The 17,500-nt window shown below is 35.7% G+C and overlaps 1 protein-coding gene across 1 annotated transcript in view; it reads left to right on the top strand.

Moving 5' to 3' along the window:
• LOC135218523 (putative neural-cadherin 2) overlaps positions 1–17,500 on the top strand; it is a 643,835-nt gene that overhangs the window by 572,302 nt on the left and 54,033 nt on the right. Inside the window, 7 exon segments of the mRNA XM_064254888.1 lie at positions 3,159–3,558; positions 7,710–7,912; positions 8,841–9,004; positions 9,386–9,554; positions 10,849–10,867; positions 10,870–11,123; positions 16,816–16,971. Of these exon segments, the coding sequence (XP_064110958.1) occupies positions 3,159–3,558; positions 7,710–7,912; positions 8,841–9,004; positions 9,386–9,554; positions 10,849–10,867; positions 10,870–11,123; positions 16,816–16,971 (1,365 nt within the window).

Raw genomic sequence — 17,500 nt, 5'->3', positions numbered from 1 at the left:
TCGGGTAATACCGCAATGCTAAGGGGTGTCTGTCGACTGCAGCACTCCCACTATAAGCACTATTCACAGCTTAATTGATGGAGACCGATCTTTCATCGCTGTCATAGCCTCCACGTTACTTGTCCACGTCGTTGCTGAAATGTATTTGCAATACGAATCCAAACCATATAAAGAATGGAGAAAGCTAACAATAGATTAAAGATCAATCTCAATAAGTAAGAGAGACGATCCAGAGTCTTTGAGGATGAATAATGGTCCACGGGTAACATCCACAAACCTGTAGATGCCGTTGGAATATTCCCGAAATGTATACAGGTAGCGCACCAGTTTATTTGCAGCCAATCATAGGGCTCACCTGCGGTAGACGGAGTTAGCAGCCACCACATCTAACATTTACCACGGAAACAGTCAAACAGAAGTTTACATTTTCGCGGTTTATTAAAAAGTAACCATTCATATATATATATATATATATATATATATATATATATATATATATATATATATATATATATATATCTATATATATATATATATATATATATATATATATATATATATATATATATATTTACATGGTTCAGCGTAAATTTCACATGTGTTTGTTATGAAAACTATGAGAGGAATACTGTCATGATTCTTATCCACCGAGCTTACCATTAAACATCAAACTATGATGCTTTCCATAAGGAAATAAGATATATTTTTACTTTCATTTTTTTTAAAGCAATACTTTTACCAGCATTGTCTTTTATAGCCATGTACGTAGAGTCCTAAGCAGAAAATCTAATTTTACCACATAAAAGTACAGTCCAGTGAGCAACCTGATATACATATATAGTTCCTATATATTGTTAATCAGTGATTGGAGCCATGAGATTTAACATTTGCCACATTTCCACTAACATTCAGGGCCAAGTTACGTGGGCGTTTGTTTCGTCTTCGCCTTGACAGCACTTAGCCGTCGTCCTTTACCAAAGGGATCTGAACCTCCTGGTCTGTTAAATCCTCTTCTAGAAATGGAGGTATCTGCTGTACTTTCGTTAAAGCCTGTGTGGTGACGTGATTTCCAAAACGACCGACGACTTGAGCTAAAGGTTTTACATCAGGACTCTTATCTAATAGTGGTGGAGTCCCCAAAAGAGCTTGAGCATACTGAAAAATCATCAAAATCGCGTTCATCTCTGTCCTCAGTATTTACACTTTCATACGGCTTTTTGCTGACATTCTATTTATATCTGTCCCTATGTCTCGGTCATCAGTATCTTTATCCTCGCCATCTATCCTTCCATTACTAATATTCACTGATCCGATACAATGTACGATATCACCTGAAGGTATCATAAGTTTTGTAAGATTTAGTAATGCTCTTAAGTTAAGTCTCTTGCCATCATACAATTTGTAAACCAGACACTGGTTGTCGTAGTAAATTTTGAAGTTCTACTACGGATTTAATATGTACTTACAACGAACTGAGGGACTGCCTATGGGAAATCCTGTGTCTGTTACCTTTGCTACCAGACGTATGAGATTTGACGAGCAGTCATGGTTGTCGAGCACGCCCAAGGAATTTAACCCCTTTAAAAACATTTCTTATACATTTTCCAGATATTTAAAAGCAAATATATATTGCACCATTCATCGATTACCTTAATGCTCAATAGTAAAAACAAAATTCGCTAATGAAGGAGAGTCAAACAGCTTACTTTTCTTGATTTATTTGTAGAGAAAATTTGCTATTACAACCAATGTTTATTTTACAAATTGTATGATCATAAGAGACTTAACTTTAGAGCATTACTATGATCTTTCATAAACGCACGATGCCTTCAGATGATATCGTATGTCGTATCACGGTATCACGTGTAAAGACCTGCTGATCACGATCTCGTACCTCATCTATCTAGACCTGTGTTAAGACCTTCGCTAACTACTAATCACAACCTTGTATCTCATCTCGCTAACCAGAGAAAATCATATGTATATATCTGTATATAGAATTTCCTGGCCTTTCCGCCGATATATGATTCATTAATGTATGTCAACTATGATCTTTATTATGACTATTGTGTCTATCAAGAAACACGAATTCTTCACCTCCGTCGGTGTGCAAACTCTGTTTGAGATTCAGCATACACGATCTTCTTGGCAACAGCCATAAGCTCTTGGCGATTTTCCTTCTTGAAGCCATGTTTAGAATCAAGAAGCCACCGTCACACCTGTGGAGTGATTGTGCTCCCATTGTATTTTAATGAACAGGGATAACTGCTGACCAATTTGTCCTTCTACATGGAACTTTTCCTTATTATACGAAAGCTGACGTCCATTAATACCTGGCACCTGCAGAAACATTACATGACACTAAAGTGTTACACTACAACACTACATAGAGGTCCTATGAGTCGCCAGAAGATGGTGATAATGATAAAGATGACTGAATATCAGTGAAAATTAGTACTTATCAACTAAGCCAGTATTTTCTATTCTCTCTCTCTCTCTCTCTCTCTCTCGTCTCTCTCTCTCTCTCTCTTTATTTATATATATATATATATATATATATATATATATATATATGTATATATATATATTTACGAATATTTTCTCTGTAATGGGATCTTCTTGAAGTCAATATCATTGTTCGCAGGTACTGTCTTCTTATCAAGACTTTGAATCAGTCTTTACTTCTTTATCCCAGGAATAAGGAAAAATCCTCCGGTATTCTTTCCATTTACATGCCATTGACTTCAGTGGTAATTGCAAACATATGTAGTATATATGCGCTATGCATGTAATTATTATATATATATATAATATATATATATATATATATATATATATATATATATATATATATATATGTACGTATTGAATGTATAATTAATATACATACTTCATAAATAAATATGTTCATGTATTCTTGTCCATTGATATATTGCTTCCTTTGCAAATACTTTGCCATTCTTATTTCTGTGTGTTTCCCCATACATTTGCGAATGCTATTTCACTCTTCTTTTACAGTAAATGATATTGAATGTAAACAAAATAAAATTTCTCGTACATTCGGAGACTAAGGGGCAAGTAGGAAAGAAAAACATTCTTTTTTTTTCAACTCTGTTAAGGAAATACTAAGACTTTTTTCCCCGTTTATCGTGATCAAGAGTGGTCAGCAGAGGATCAAATATCACGTGAGAGCCTCCTGGGGCGCCCTGACTGTAGACAACGGTGGCGGCGTGCGACTGTGGCGCGCACTGGATCGCGAGGCTCCCGGCGGAGAGAAAGCCATCGCCAAAGTCATCGGCGTCGACGAAGGGACGCCTCCACTGTCATCAACGGCGACCTTGACGGTCACCGTCACCGACGTGAACGACTGCCCGCCCAGACTGCTTCCTCCCACCGTCTTGCACGTGAAGGAAGGGGCCTCCTCCTCCAAGCTGGGGATGCTGACGGCCACCGACGACGACGTCTGGGCTCTCGGTCACGGACCCCCTTTCAACCTCTCTCTGGCCCCTACCAACCCGGTGCACGTCCTGCAGTTGCTCGCTCTCAAGTATGATCCCAGTAAGTAGTGAGCCTCTAATGCTTGTTTTGTCATCCACAAAGAAGCGAGTTGTTTATTTATCTAAAATCCGTGCATGATATTTGTCTACGTTTCCAACAAATTATATATTTTTATACATGTGAACAGCTTAATGTCTTCTGCATGTGCACATGGGCATACAGATATCAATTTGAAGGTTGGAAATTAAGCATTAAGATGTAGTCTTTTATATTTTAATTGTTTATGTCATCTGTATATTTGGGGAACATGTCATGTGTTCAGTGTATTTTCCACTTACTGAAAGCATGTTCATTGCTAGAACCTTTTCTCAGTCGCTACTTGAATGGTCTGTATTAAGGATTGGCCTTTTCTTTTCATTCCTTATTTCGTTTGTACTTTTTTTTTTATATAAATGTCTTTTATCTGTTGTACGGAATTGTGAATCATGTTATGTGTTGCACCGTGCAATGAAAACCTAGTCATTTTATGTAATGAAAAGGGAAAGCTCAAATAGATCAATAGATATACACAATGCAAATGATATACACAAAATTTAATTATGTTTTCCAGCAATTAGTTTGTCAGGTAAAGAAGTGATGTAGAAGTAAAATGAATGCAGAGAGTGAAGTCAACTGTATCTTAGAGTAAATTATTAAATGGTGGTAATGCGGCTTTGTGCCGACCGAGTATTTGGACAAGTTAAAGAAAGGACTGAATACAAAATGAACACTAAGTAGCTGGCAACTTCAGCCAAGGATTTACAAGAATGATTCATTCAACTTTTACTACTTGAAAGTACTATTGTACATATTATTATTATTATTATTATTATTATTATTATTATTCTTATTTTATTATTATTATTATTTATTATTATTGTTGTTGTTGTTGTTGTTGTTGTTGTTGTTGTTGTTGTTGTAATAAAATTAATCCACAACTATATAGTAAAATATACCACTTTGTAAAATATATATAAAAGCAAAGATTTTGGAACACCATTCACCAGTTTTAACGTTAACGTAAACGTTCGAAAGTCTTTGCTTTTATATTTTACCTTCGCCCCCTGCCCTCCCCGCCCTGCCCTCCCCTGCCCTCCCATCATCAACATCTTTCCTGGCTAGAAAGGCGTTTTAGGTTAACGCGTATATTTCGTCCATAAATATTTCCATTCCTCGCAGCCCCTCTACTCCTTGTATGTTGTTCAAACAACTTATTCCAGAACTTTTTATCTTTTTTAGTCTTCAATAAAAGAAAACTATACCATTGTCTGTCCGTCCGCACTTTTTATGTCCGCCCTCAGATCTTAAAACCTGCTTAGGCGGTAGAGGGCTGCAAATGATATGTTAATCATCCATTCTCCAATCACCAAATATAACCGATTGTAGTCCTCTAGCGTCAGTAGTTTTTATTTGATTTAAAGTTAAAGTTAGCCATGATCGTGCATCTGGCACCGTAACAACAAAGGCCACGACGGCCGGCTGAGAGTTTCATGGCCCGTGGCTTAGTTTCATACAACTTTATACGCTGTACAGGAAACTCGATTGTGCCGAAGAAACTTAGGCTTTTTTTTTTTTTCTTTCACAATTCAAACTTAACTTACATTAAGATTGGCTCAACATTCTTGACATGGATTCCTACTCTGAATTCCATAGAAATACATCTTCTCCTTCAAACCTTTTAGATGTCATCTGTAGATCATCCTCATCTCTCATTTTAGAAATCCCCTGTACGTTTACTTCTAAAGACTGCGTGAACAAAAGAATTCTCTGTTTTTATTCTACATGCATCCACGCTGACGTTCAGATCTGCATTCAGATTTCCATGATCATCGTCACTCTAACCTGCTCATCTGATAAGAACTTGAAAATTCCCGTACCATTCATCAACCAACAATATCATTGGAAATCAAATACTAACAACTCCATTGAAGAGACATTTTTTCCGACGCCTTCTCCAGACATTTCCCTGACTTTGAATATCTATTAGTCTACAAAATCATTAGAGAGCTTTAAAGATTAAAAACACTTTTTTTATCCACTTTTATGTCGAACCAATTATTCTCACCTTAAAATTTCTATCGTAAGTTGCTTACATCATTAAAACTTCTAAGGTATCTTAGCAAATTATTACCTATGCTACATAACCTAAGCACACATTGCATTTCCATTGATTAGAACAGAAGATTCAAAACATTTCCTGGTGGTCCTAAACCACTCGCACAACAATTTCATAACAAACATTATTTTGATCAGAGCGTTTTTTATTTGTCCGAGCCATTACCGTTTCAACAGCAGTCTTATCTATCTTGTGAATATTTCAAATTCTTATGTAACACTAATTCCAAACACAGAGAATAATTATGTTGTCCTTAATCTACTTTACTGGAAGTAAGAAGACACTCAAAAGGCGGAAAGAAATATCAGGAAGCTTCTTGGAAGTATGGACGCAATGCTTATTCTGGTGAGGGACTAATGTCTTATAAAACAATCGCACTTCGAAACAGTAAAGCACAGGACATCACTACACTTTTTTTTTATAATGTTGCTCATACTCTTGCTTAGAGATGATTTCCTTTCAATATATGATTTTCCTCAGCAATATCACTGCATGCACAATGTATGCATGTATGTATGTCTGTATATATATATATATATATATATATATATATATATATATATATATATATATATATATATATTATATATATATATATATTTTAGTGTTACTCGGCTGGATTCACCGTAATGCTTATAGATGCATCATAAAGGAGTATTAGTACATTCGTGATTCTCGAAACTATCGTATCATATTTACCGATTCACAGACTACTACGAAATGAAGTTTAATGGATTTTGTTACCTCATCCTTTGATATCTAAAAATGACAATGTAATGGCCACGTAAGTTTTCATATATATATATATATATATATATATATATAGTATATATATATATATATATATATATATATTCAGGAAATAGTTCGTACCTTTCATTTCGAGCGATAAAATCTTTCGTTCTCTCTCCTTTGTGAGGCATTGTCACCTCCGGCGGCCATTAAGCGACGCCCACAGTGCCCCTGCCACAATCAAATACGACTTACGCTCAATCCATTTCCTATTTTTCGCAGCCGTGAGCTGTGAGGTCGTTCCGGTTCAAGTCTGCTGCTCAACTATAACACCGCGGACGGATATTCTCGTATTATAGTCTGAGGATTCACTAAAATGTTCATGTTTTATCTCATATATATGTATATATATATATAATATATATATATATATATATATATATATATATCTATATATATATATATATATATATTATAGATATATATATACATATATAATATATATATAAAAAATTATATATATATATATATATATATACATATATATATAATATAATATATATATATATATATATATATTACATCATACATATATATATATATGTATATATATATATATATATATATATATATATATTATATATATATATATAATAATATATATATTTGTAATATTATGTAAATATTATATATATATATATATATATATTATATATATATATATATATATATATATGAGTGTGTGTGTGTGTTGTGTGTGTTGTGTGTGTGTGTATACATGTATATATATAATAAAGTTGCTTATGCCTCTATTTATGGATTTATCACGTCCAAACTTTCGTGATTCAGTTATATATGTATATCTATTCAGTATATGTGTGTGTATATATGTATATATATATATATATATATATATATATATATATATATATATAATATATATATATATATATATACGTGTACGTGGTTTCGTTTGCCACCGTATCTTTTTTGTTCTAAATAAAGGCTGTCTTATTTTTCATTATCCTGCTTATAGCTGTATTTTTCGTATTCACTAGCATGTCTGTTGAGCCTTTAGGGATGCTCCTTCTATTGAAAATGCTTGATTTTCATACTTGGTGCTTGATAGACAGTGTCAGTACTCTCATATTTACAAGTTGTTTTAATGCTTTACTTATAGAATGCCCGCTATCTGATTGTTACCGACTGTTGGTCGATGTTAACATTCTGTGTTTTTATTTGTTACCTGACAATTAGCGTGACGTAGAACTAGTGTGGTCAAAGAACTCATCAGTAACGGTGTTTCTCTTCCCCACGCTATCAGCTGTCGATAGCGGCCGCGGCGGAGCAGAAATATGGACCTTGGGCCCCATAGACCGTGAGGAATACCCTCAACTGACGGCGGAGATTATTCTGTCGGATGCGGGTGGCCTCTCCACCACGCAGCCCGTGACTATCATCGTTGATGACATCAACGACAACCCAATGAAGCCTGCAGCCAAGACCATATACTTGTGGAAGACTCAGGTAAGTTTATACCCATCGTTCGTCAGGATTTAAGACTTTTTCAAGGAAAGATAGGGAACGTCATATTCATCTTTCAGCGACGAACCCTAAAACTGACATGATTGTGGGCACAGTTTTCCGCGTCGAAAATGATGACAATGGTTGCAGGTCCACAATAATATAGCTTGTGAGTATATGGTCTTTAATGGATATTAAAAGCTTTCGAATATTGTACTAGGTTCTTATTTAGTCAAGTCTTGACTGAACCTGAACCTAATACAAGGTTCGAAGACTTTTAATATCCATTAAAGACCATATACTCACATGCTATATTATTGTGGACCTGCAACCACTGACATGATTAGAGTACAAAGTCAGTAAAACAAGAATATTAATAAGAGGAAACTTAATTTTTTAGATCATTTCATATCATCAGAAAATCAAGTTTTATCTTCAAGGAAAGATAGTGAACGTTTTATTTATCCTTCATCTATGAAACCTATAATCGAAATTATTACAGTCAGTAAAATAAGAATAATCAAAGAAGAATGAATTTTCGAGAGACTTTCATAACAGAAAATAAAGTTTCATCTTCTAAGAAAGAGAGTGACCATTTTATTTATATTCCGTCGACGAAACCTAAGATAGAAATGATTATAAAAGTCAGTAAAACTGATTACAAAGTAAAACGAGAATAATAAAAGAAAACCTCCTTTTCGAGATAATTTCATATCAAATAATCAAGTTTCATCTTCTAGGAAAGAGAGTGACCATTTTACTTATATTCCGTCGATGAAACCTAAGATAGAAATGATTATACAGCCAGTAAAACTGATTACAAAGTCAGTAAAACGAGAATAACAAAAGAAAACTTAATTTTCTAGATAATTTCATATCGTCGGAAAATTAAGTTTCAATTTGTGTGAACGTTGTTGTTTTGGAAACTCAGGGGGGAGGCGTGGATACCGACATTGGCCGCGTTTATGTGAAGGATCCCGACGACTGGGACTTGGAAGACAAAACGTTCTCCTGGGCCGGGTCGCCGCATCCGCTCTTCTCTCTCAACACTGAGACGGGCACAATCTACGCTTCGACGCACGTCAGGGAAGGAAGGTGAGCTACAGAGAAACAGAAGATTACCTGTAAAAAAATGGTTAAAGTAAACGTGATTTATATACACGATTAGCTTGAACTGGGTTTACTTCAATGTTAAAGCACAGAACTGTGTTTACTTCAATGTTAAAGCACAGTTCCACTATATGACTCAACCCTTTTGAGCGTCCTGTAAATATTTCTTTTTTTGATACTTCGCTTCTCACAGGATGGGGGGAGGGGGTGTCCGATAAATTAGCCTCTCACGAGGCCACATCAAATGAGATCTCATAATTTTATCTCAAACAAGACCGAAGGAGTTTTAGCATTATCATTCGAAGAATCAAATCTCTGTTCTTGGCGACTTTATTTGACTTGAAACTGTCTCTCGTTTCTGCTTAGGTACGAACTCTACTTCACCGTATCCGACCGAGTTTGGCGGCAGTATGACGTCAATGCCAACGTCACCGTCGCTGTGAGGTACCTCTCGCCCGAGGCTCTCGCACACGCCGTTCCTATCACCCTCATCCCGACGACGCCAGCCAGGGTCACGTCTGGGTGGACGCCGATGGTAAATATTCTGGCTTTGTAAACATAGGTTTGTGTTTGTTCGAATGGAAATCATTGGAGTAAGTCGGTGATACTTTTGCAATGTACGAAAATGATGCTTCATAAGAACTGTTTCCGGAAAATATTATCAAACAATACAAGAGTATTCTGAAACATCACACGCTAAAACACGCGCACACATACTCATACACAAACACCGCACGCTAAAGCACGCGCTCGCGCACACAATACACAAACACCACACATTCATTTATATGTGTATGTGTGTAGTATATGTATATATATATATATATATATATATATATATATATATATATATATATATATATATATATATATATATATATATATATATATATATATCTATATATACATATAAACATATATATATGAAGCAAAATTATTTCATAACTATTTTGGAGCAAGTGTTTTCTCTAAAGTTCGAAATCTTATATTAACCTGTATTTCGAGAGTGATAGAAAACAAAGACGTAATATTAAAATCAAATACCCTGAGTAGTCTGACTGAAAGCCTTTCCTTTCCCATATATATATCTACATACATACATACATACACACACACACACTCAGATATATATATATATATATATATATATATATATATATAATATATGATATATATATATATATATATAATATAATATATATATCAATATATATATGGTTATATATATATATATATATATATATATATTACTATATATATAATATATAATATATACATACATACATACATACATACATAAAGCATACATATACATATATAGATATATACATATATATGTATATATGTATATTATATTAACCTGTATTTCGAGAGAGGGTGATAGAAAACAAGGACATAATATTAAATAAAAAAAATACCCTGAGTAGTCTGACTGAAAGCTTTCCTTTCCCATATATATATACTTACATACATACATAACATACACACACACACACACACACACACACACACACACACACACACACACACACACATATATATATATATATATATATATATATATATATTATATATATATATATTATATATATATATATAATGTATGTATGTATATGTATATATATAGTATAATATATATATATATATATATATATAGATATATATATATATATATATATATATACTACATCATACATACATACATACATACATACATCATACATAATACATATATATATATACATACATATATATATATATATATATATGTATATATATAGTATATATATATATACGTAAGTTGGTCCAATTGACACGTCTTTCCTAAGCGTGGCGGTGGGGGGCTGGGTCTCTCGCGGAGACGGTGACGAAGATCGTCCAGCAAGACCCGAAGAACGTCGAAATCGTCAGCGTCTACGGACCTCCTTCTGCTGAAGTGGCCCATGCCGTGTCCCACCCGGAGGATCCCTTTCCACATTACCGAGCTCTGCCACATACACTGAAGGAGCCCTTCGCTTGTGTCTGGGTCAGCGTCAGTAAGAAGGGCGGAGGGTATATCGACCCCATCAAACTGCAAGGGCTCCTGGCCCTTCATATTCAGCAGGTAAAGTCTTTGAAGAAAACCTCAACTGAATCATCCTGTATCCAAGCGAGTTCTGTCCACACTCCCCTATATATTTAGAATATTAACCTATTTCTTTAATATCAAAGCACAGCTATTGGAAAGCCTCCATTTCATGTATCCAGATGTTTTCGATTTCCTTCTCTCTAATAAGACTTACGATTTATACATCATTATCTCGTAAATAATAAAAACAACCGTCATTCATTTACTGTCTCCCACATACCAATCGTAAAAGAAGAGTGTTTATGTTCCGGTAGTGGTAAGCATATATAACGTAGTTAATTTCTTCGTAAACTTGGTACATGGGACACAGTGAATCAATTACGAGAGAGAGAGAGAGAGAGAGAGAGAGAGAGAGAGAGAGAGAGAGAGAGAGAGAGAGAGAGAGAGAGTATTTTTCTTGGAAATATTGAACTATTCTTAACTATCTGTATTCCTGAATATTGTTCCTTTAACTAACTTAAAATAACCTCTTTGTCAGAATACCGTATCTCTCAAGGAAATATCGAACCTTGCCTACCTACTTAAACTCTTCATCTACTAAAGTTATATGAACTTCCTGGCAGAATAACAACGAATAAGGTTATAAGAAAATTGATCTTCCGTGAATCTTAGCAGTAACTAATTCTTTGAAAGCTTATGGAAACACCCATGATGTGAACGATTTATTTTTAGCGGCCGGTAGCTGCCAGACCCCAAGTCTAAATGAACCATCGTGCCAAATTCTAAATGCTTTAATGGCCCCTTGTACCTCTGCTACCTCGTTTTGAGTTGCACTTAGTTGCACTACGCTAAGACTTCACTAAAGCTTCAGTTAACGCTCATACATACTCAGCCGCAACAGGCAGCATCATTTGGTTTGATACCTTTCTTAAGTGTAGCAAGACACCTGGATTTTTCGACACCAGATCTTGGGATGAGGGCAAGGTCAGAGATTGAGCTCTTCCATCATCTTGATAGCAAATGCTGGTTTCACTGGATCTTTTCTAATGACCCCTAAGGGTTTTCGGTGGTCATTATCTAGAACTAATATTTCTTGGGAGTCATTATCTTTATGATATTAACAGAATTATTTGGTTTTTACGGTAATCTTCAACGGGGTTGTAATGGACACGCCCCAAAGGTGAATAATTGTACATACCTTGTTAAAACCCGTGATGGTCACTATGAAGGAAAGATCCCTTTCATTTCTCAAGAGCTAGTTCTTGTTTTAAGAGATCGCTATATGTGCTTCGTAATTGGTCGGCGCTTTATTTTGTGGGTATTTTATATATATTTTATAGTAGGTACCAGCGAGGGGGTTTGTTCTCCTCTCGCTTGCTATCTAATTTAACCATTATTTCGATGAATATTTTGTACACTTTAGGCTCTATTTATGTTAATCAGTCGTCCATATTTTATTTATATTAATCAGTCATCCATATTTCATCGGATATTTGCTTTACTTGGTTCTTAATGTAATGTATTGTACGGAGGTCTTTCGGGGTCAAAGGAACGTCATTATTAACTGAATACTTTTTTCTTATTTCATTCAGGTCTGCTATTCACTATGATTAAAAGTACTTTATAATAATAATAAATGTTATTTCAGTTTAAAGCCATATACATGGAATATACAAAGTAGAGAAAACACACACAATCTAGATACATAAAATAACCTGATAAAAAATGACAATCGGCAATAACCAAACAGATGCTGACGAAGTAGAAATAAACAGTATTCATAATAATGGTAATGACAGTAATAATATTGAAAATATTAGTAAAAAAACAGATTGCAAAGAGATTGTACTCAGTAAATAATAGACTGCCCGGAATTGCCAACGTTATGTCTTGTAATTTGAGCTGTAGATCTGTTATGTACTACAAGGCAGCCAGCCATACAGCCTACATACCCGAACTGGTTTTATGTTAATTTTTTACGAGACTCTTAGAATTCTAACCTTTAAACTGGCGGTGGTGACTGCTCTCTCTCTCTCTCTCTCTCTCTCTCTCTCTCTCTCTCTCTCTCTCTCTCTCTCTCTTAATGTCTTCGAGTTAAGACAGATTTTCAGTATTGTCACGTTTAAAATACTAGTGCAATCGCCAGTCTCTCTCTCTCTCTCTCTCTATGTCCTCGAGTTAAGACAGATTATTAGTTAAGTTTTAAGATACTAGGGCAGTCGGCTAGTCACTCTCTCTCTCTCTCTCTCTCTCTCTCTCTCTCTATGGCTTCGAGTTAAGACAGATTTTCTGCTTAGTTAAATTTAAAATATTAGACTAGTCTCTCTCTCTCTCTCTCTCTCTCTCTCTCTCTCTCTCTCTCTCTCTCTCTCTCATACACCAACAAGCAGTTAACCCTCTGTAAAACGAAAAGAAGCAAAGTGAAATTTAGTGTGTTGACAAAAATGACGAGAAAGGCCAGTGAACAAACTATTTCGGGAGGCAACAATTCCATAAACAAAGCAAATTCTTGTCTCGCAATTCTTCAGACATGTCGTGTGTTTGGGTCCCTGAAAAGAAAAAATCTCCCCAGTGCTAACTCAGACACCGATTTCCTGTAGTGACACATCCATAAACATCAATATTTTTACACGCAAATTATTTCCCTTCAGTCTTTTTACCTCTGTTGTTCTTTCTTTCTCGTTAATCGATGTCATTGTAAGGAATGGAATGGAATGAATTGAGATATAAAATTTAGGCTAAAGCGGTGGGACCTATGAGGTCATGCAGCGCTGAAGTGGAAATTGAAAGCAAAGGTCTGAAAGGTGTAACAGGAGGGAAACCTCACCGTTGCACTATGGAATAACTCTTTCAAGGGGAAAAGCAAAATGGAAGAAAGAAAAAAAATGAACGGAGGTACAGCTACCCCCCTACGGGGTCATATCACTTTAAGCGTCGTGACCGGAAGTCTTACGATATGAGCCCGGATTCGGACGGCAGGACGCCGTTACACGGCTTTCCTGTGTAACTCGTCAGTTATTCATATAGCATTGATACTGTAAATCTCAACATGCTGTTTTCAAATGAATCCTATGTTGTTTGAAAAGCCCTTTAAGCTCGATCCAATGGGTGTAGGTAGCCACTCCGAATTGTAGTTGGAGCCACATAGGCCCACATGACCGAAATCACTTGAGATTACGTGAGGAGGCAAGTGGCTTCATTATCTCCGAAAATGTATTTATCTAACGCAATTGGTGAGAAACTGGAATGAATAAAATCGTAAAGAAATGTTGGCCCCTTGCTCCGTGATTTGCTTTCATTGCTCCATCATCGCATTCCTTCCCAAAGCTTAGGAATGACAAATTTAAACTATGAAAACAAACAGAGACGGTAAACTCTGACCTTTTAAAGCTGCCTCTCCTTAAATATTTCACCCGGAAAATGCGAATGGATGTTTCGCATTTCTTGCAATGAAAGTCGAGGTGTTTGCAATCACTTTCGGTATCGTTTTTGTTTCAGTGACAATATGCATTTTAGTGACAATTTGAGATCAAAGCAAATATGACCAGTTCACTTTTAACTGCCAGGTGTCACATTGTTGTTTGAAAAAAAAAATACGGCAATTACCTGATAGTTCACGATGCCTTAATCCCAAATCACTCTAAGGTCGCTCATATTTGCCTCCTAAATTGGTTTACAACTCACCAGATCTTCAGGTAATGACTTAATTTTTCTATTTCGTTTCACCTTTGAATACTTAATGACGTATCACACCTTAGAAATTTGATACTACCATTTTAATGCTGTTCAGCCACACAAATATTATATCAATTTTCGATGTATTTTTCTGTAAATTCAGTTTCGAACTCCTGGCTTTCTCACAAAGTTCTGAAGTTCAAAATGTTTACTGACTTTTTTTTCTTTCTTTTGACGGATATGCATATTGCTAAACGGTATTAGCTTATAAAACCCCGTCCACACGGTCGAGCTTTGTCGGTGGCCATGGCTTTGGTCGACGAATTGTGTTCGATGTAACGTCAGAAGCGGGGAAAGTCAGAACTTTTCTTTCTGTTTCTCTGCCTTTAACGTAACATCGAGCAAAGTTCGTCTAGGAAAGATCGACCATGTGGACGGGGCCTTAGATTTTAGAATATCATCAACGTAATTTTGACAAATGTTTCTAAAACGGAATAACTTTGGACCCATGATCCTCGTAAGATTCTAAATGTTCATAATGAGAACTACTAGAGTATATAGAACTACATATTGCTAGTTCTACACCATTACATGAAATGCGTGTAAAAATAACAGATTCTAAAAAGAAAAACTTGGCACAGCCCTCTTGTATCCCAAGTAAGTCTTCAGGGCTGCAGTAAGTTCAGTTACTCTCCCTACGCATTTGACTAGACATCAATAGACTCTGATGCCCATTTAAAGTTTGGGCTGGAGGCAGGCAGGCCGAGATTTAGAGTCTTGGGAATGCGTTAGATAAGTGGTTATGTCTACCGTTATCGTATGGACGATTTATTATCATTATCTGGTTCTTTCGAATTTGAAAATCCTTAATGGTAGATTTGGTCCTCTTCCCGGAAAACACAAATAGATACTTCTTGAATGGCACCAGTATGTCCATGGACGTCTTACTATGAATTGGTGAAGCGCCACAGGGGAATGTTATTTCACCCTTGCTGTTCTAAAAACCAGATATACTTATACTGTGCAGATGATGCTATTATAATCAACAAAACACCGCAAGAGTTTAAAATCTCGATTAATAAGATGAGCCTAAAATCAATAGAGGCGGGACTGACTAAAATTCAAGAATAACTGGACAAGGGACAGAGTCTGCACCAAGGGATGAAATCACATTATATGGAGAATGGATTAAAGAGGCTGAATCTATAGAAATAATACTTTCCACTACTGTTGAGTTGAGTTGGAATTCTGTGAGACGATAAAATGCAAATAATAAAAAAAATTCTACTTAATTAGGTTTGGAAATCAAATAGCCAGAAATTGTAAACGAAAGTAAATTATATATAAGTTAAGACAATCTGTACTGTTTTACAGATATGATAAATGGCATCCATGTCTATAATGAATAATGATTGAAGGGAGATGGTTTGGATCTTTTCTTTTGTATAACCCATGTAAGAATAGTAGGAGGCAGTGTTGGCTGGGCTCCTGTAGACACAAGTGGCGAAATTTCAGAGAATTATTGTTACGCGGCTATGAAGCGATGATGATTAGTACATTTCCTTGAGTAAGTCGTGACCATGAAATCGGTCACTAATTGTTTATGGAAGTAGATAGTACTTGTATGTGCAGTAAAAAAAAAATTGTAAAGGTCTCTGGGAAGTTACGTATCAGATTTTTAGTCACGTTTCAAATATACAGTTAAACAAACTGAAAACTGAAGCAATTTAATTATTTTTTATTTGATCTTGCCAAGGTTTGAAATGGGCTTACGCGAAATTGAATTTTTATATTTTGAGTTCTAAGTGGCAATAGCATCGAAAAACTATTGGGTAAACTCTGGAATACAGAACCGAAAGAGGTCTCTGCCAAAGGGCATCGGTGTTCATTAACATTTGTTTCATAGTTTTTAACAAAGAATGAACACGCGTTTATATGTGAAAAAAAAAAAAACTCCATTTTTCCTCCTAAGAAAGAAGTTGTTTCTTCTCATATTACACCTTGATTCCAAAGAAGTTGCCCCCTGTAAGGGTTATCCATTCTTCTCCTCCAGCTCGAGGACGTTATGAAGGTGAGGGTGCTTCTGGAGGAGCCCTCGAGAAGCTACGGATCTGCGAGCAGCGGCGACGAGGGCCTCCCTCCTGATTTCCCTGGAGTGTCTGACCCTTCGTCCATAGCATCCATGGCGTCTACGTCTCTCCGCCTTCAGGTATGACGCAAGAACTCACACTTTGATTCCCTGATTTATGAATGTCTGCTTTATGTTTAGTTTGTGTTTATAAAATTTCTTTTGCTTATAAACAAAACCTCTGGCGTATAGATGTGTAGGTGATATATATTGACCGTCAGGTGGTTGAAGTAAAATGAATAAAGGTATCCTCAGATTATTGTAATAATCAAAAGGTTCTTGAATAGCTGGGAGTGAGTGATGTTAGATGGTGACCTGAAAGAGGAAATAGTTCGATGGAATATTTAAGAGGCTAAAATCAGATAATGATTAACTATTTGTGAACGTAATGTAACAAGAGCAAGTGGAAACTCTGCCTGATCATTAACCTAACCCACCCTCGTCTCCGCCCTATCTTTACACCAAGGCATCATTCTCCCACTTACAAACTCTAACATTTGCATTATTTCCATCATGAGAACTTTGTCGACTTCAGCACTCTACCCTCTGTGCCCTACATAGTTAACACCCTCCAAATTGTCTTTACCAATTATATCGAAAGCTCTTTTGA

The sequence above is a fragment of the Macrobrachium nipponense genome, chromosome 9 (genome assembly GCF_015104395.2).
Source record: "Macrobrachium nipponense isolate FS-2020 chromosome 9, ASM1510439v2, whole genome shotgun sequence".
NCBI classification, from domain to species: domain Eukaryota; kingdom Metazoa; phylum Arthropoda; class Malacostraca; order Decapoda; family Palaemonidae; genus Macrobrachium; species Macrobrachium nipponense.
Note: the sequence above shows the minus strand (reverse complement) of the source record. Positions and strands in the feature narration are given on the sequence as shown.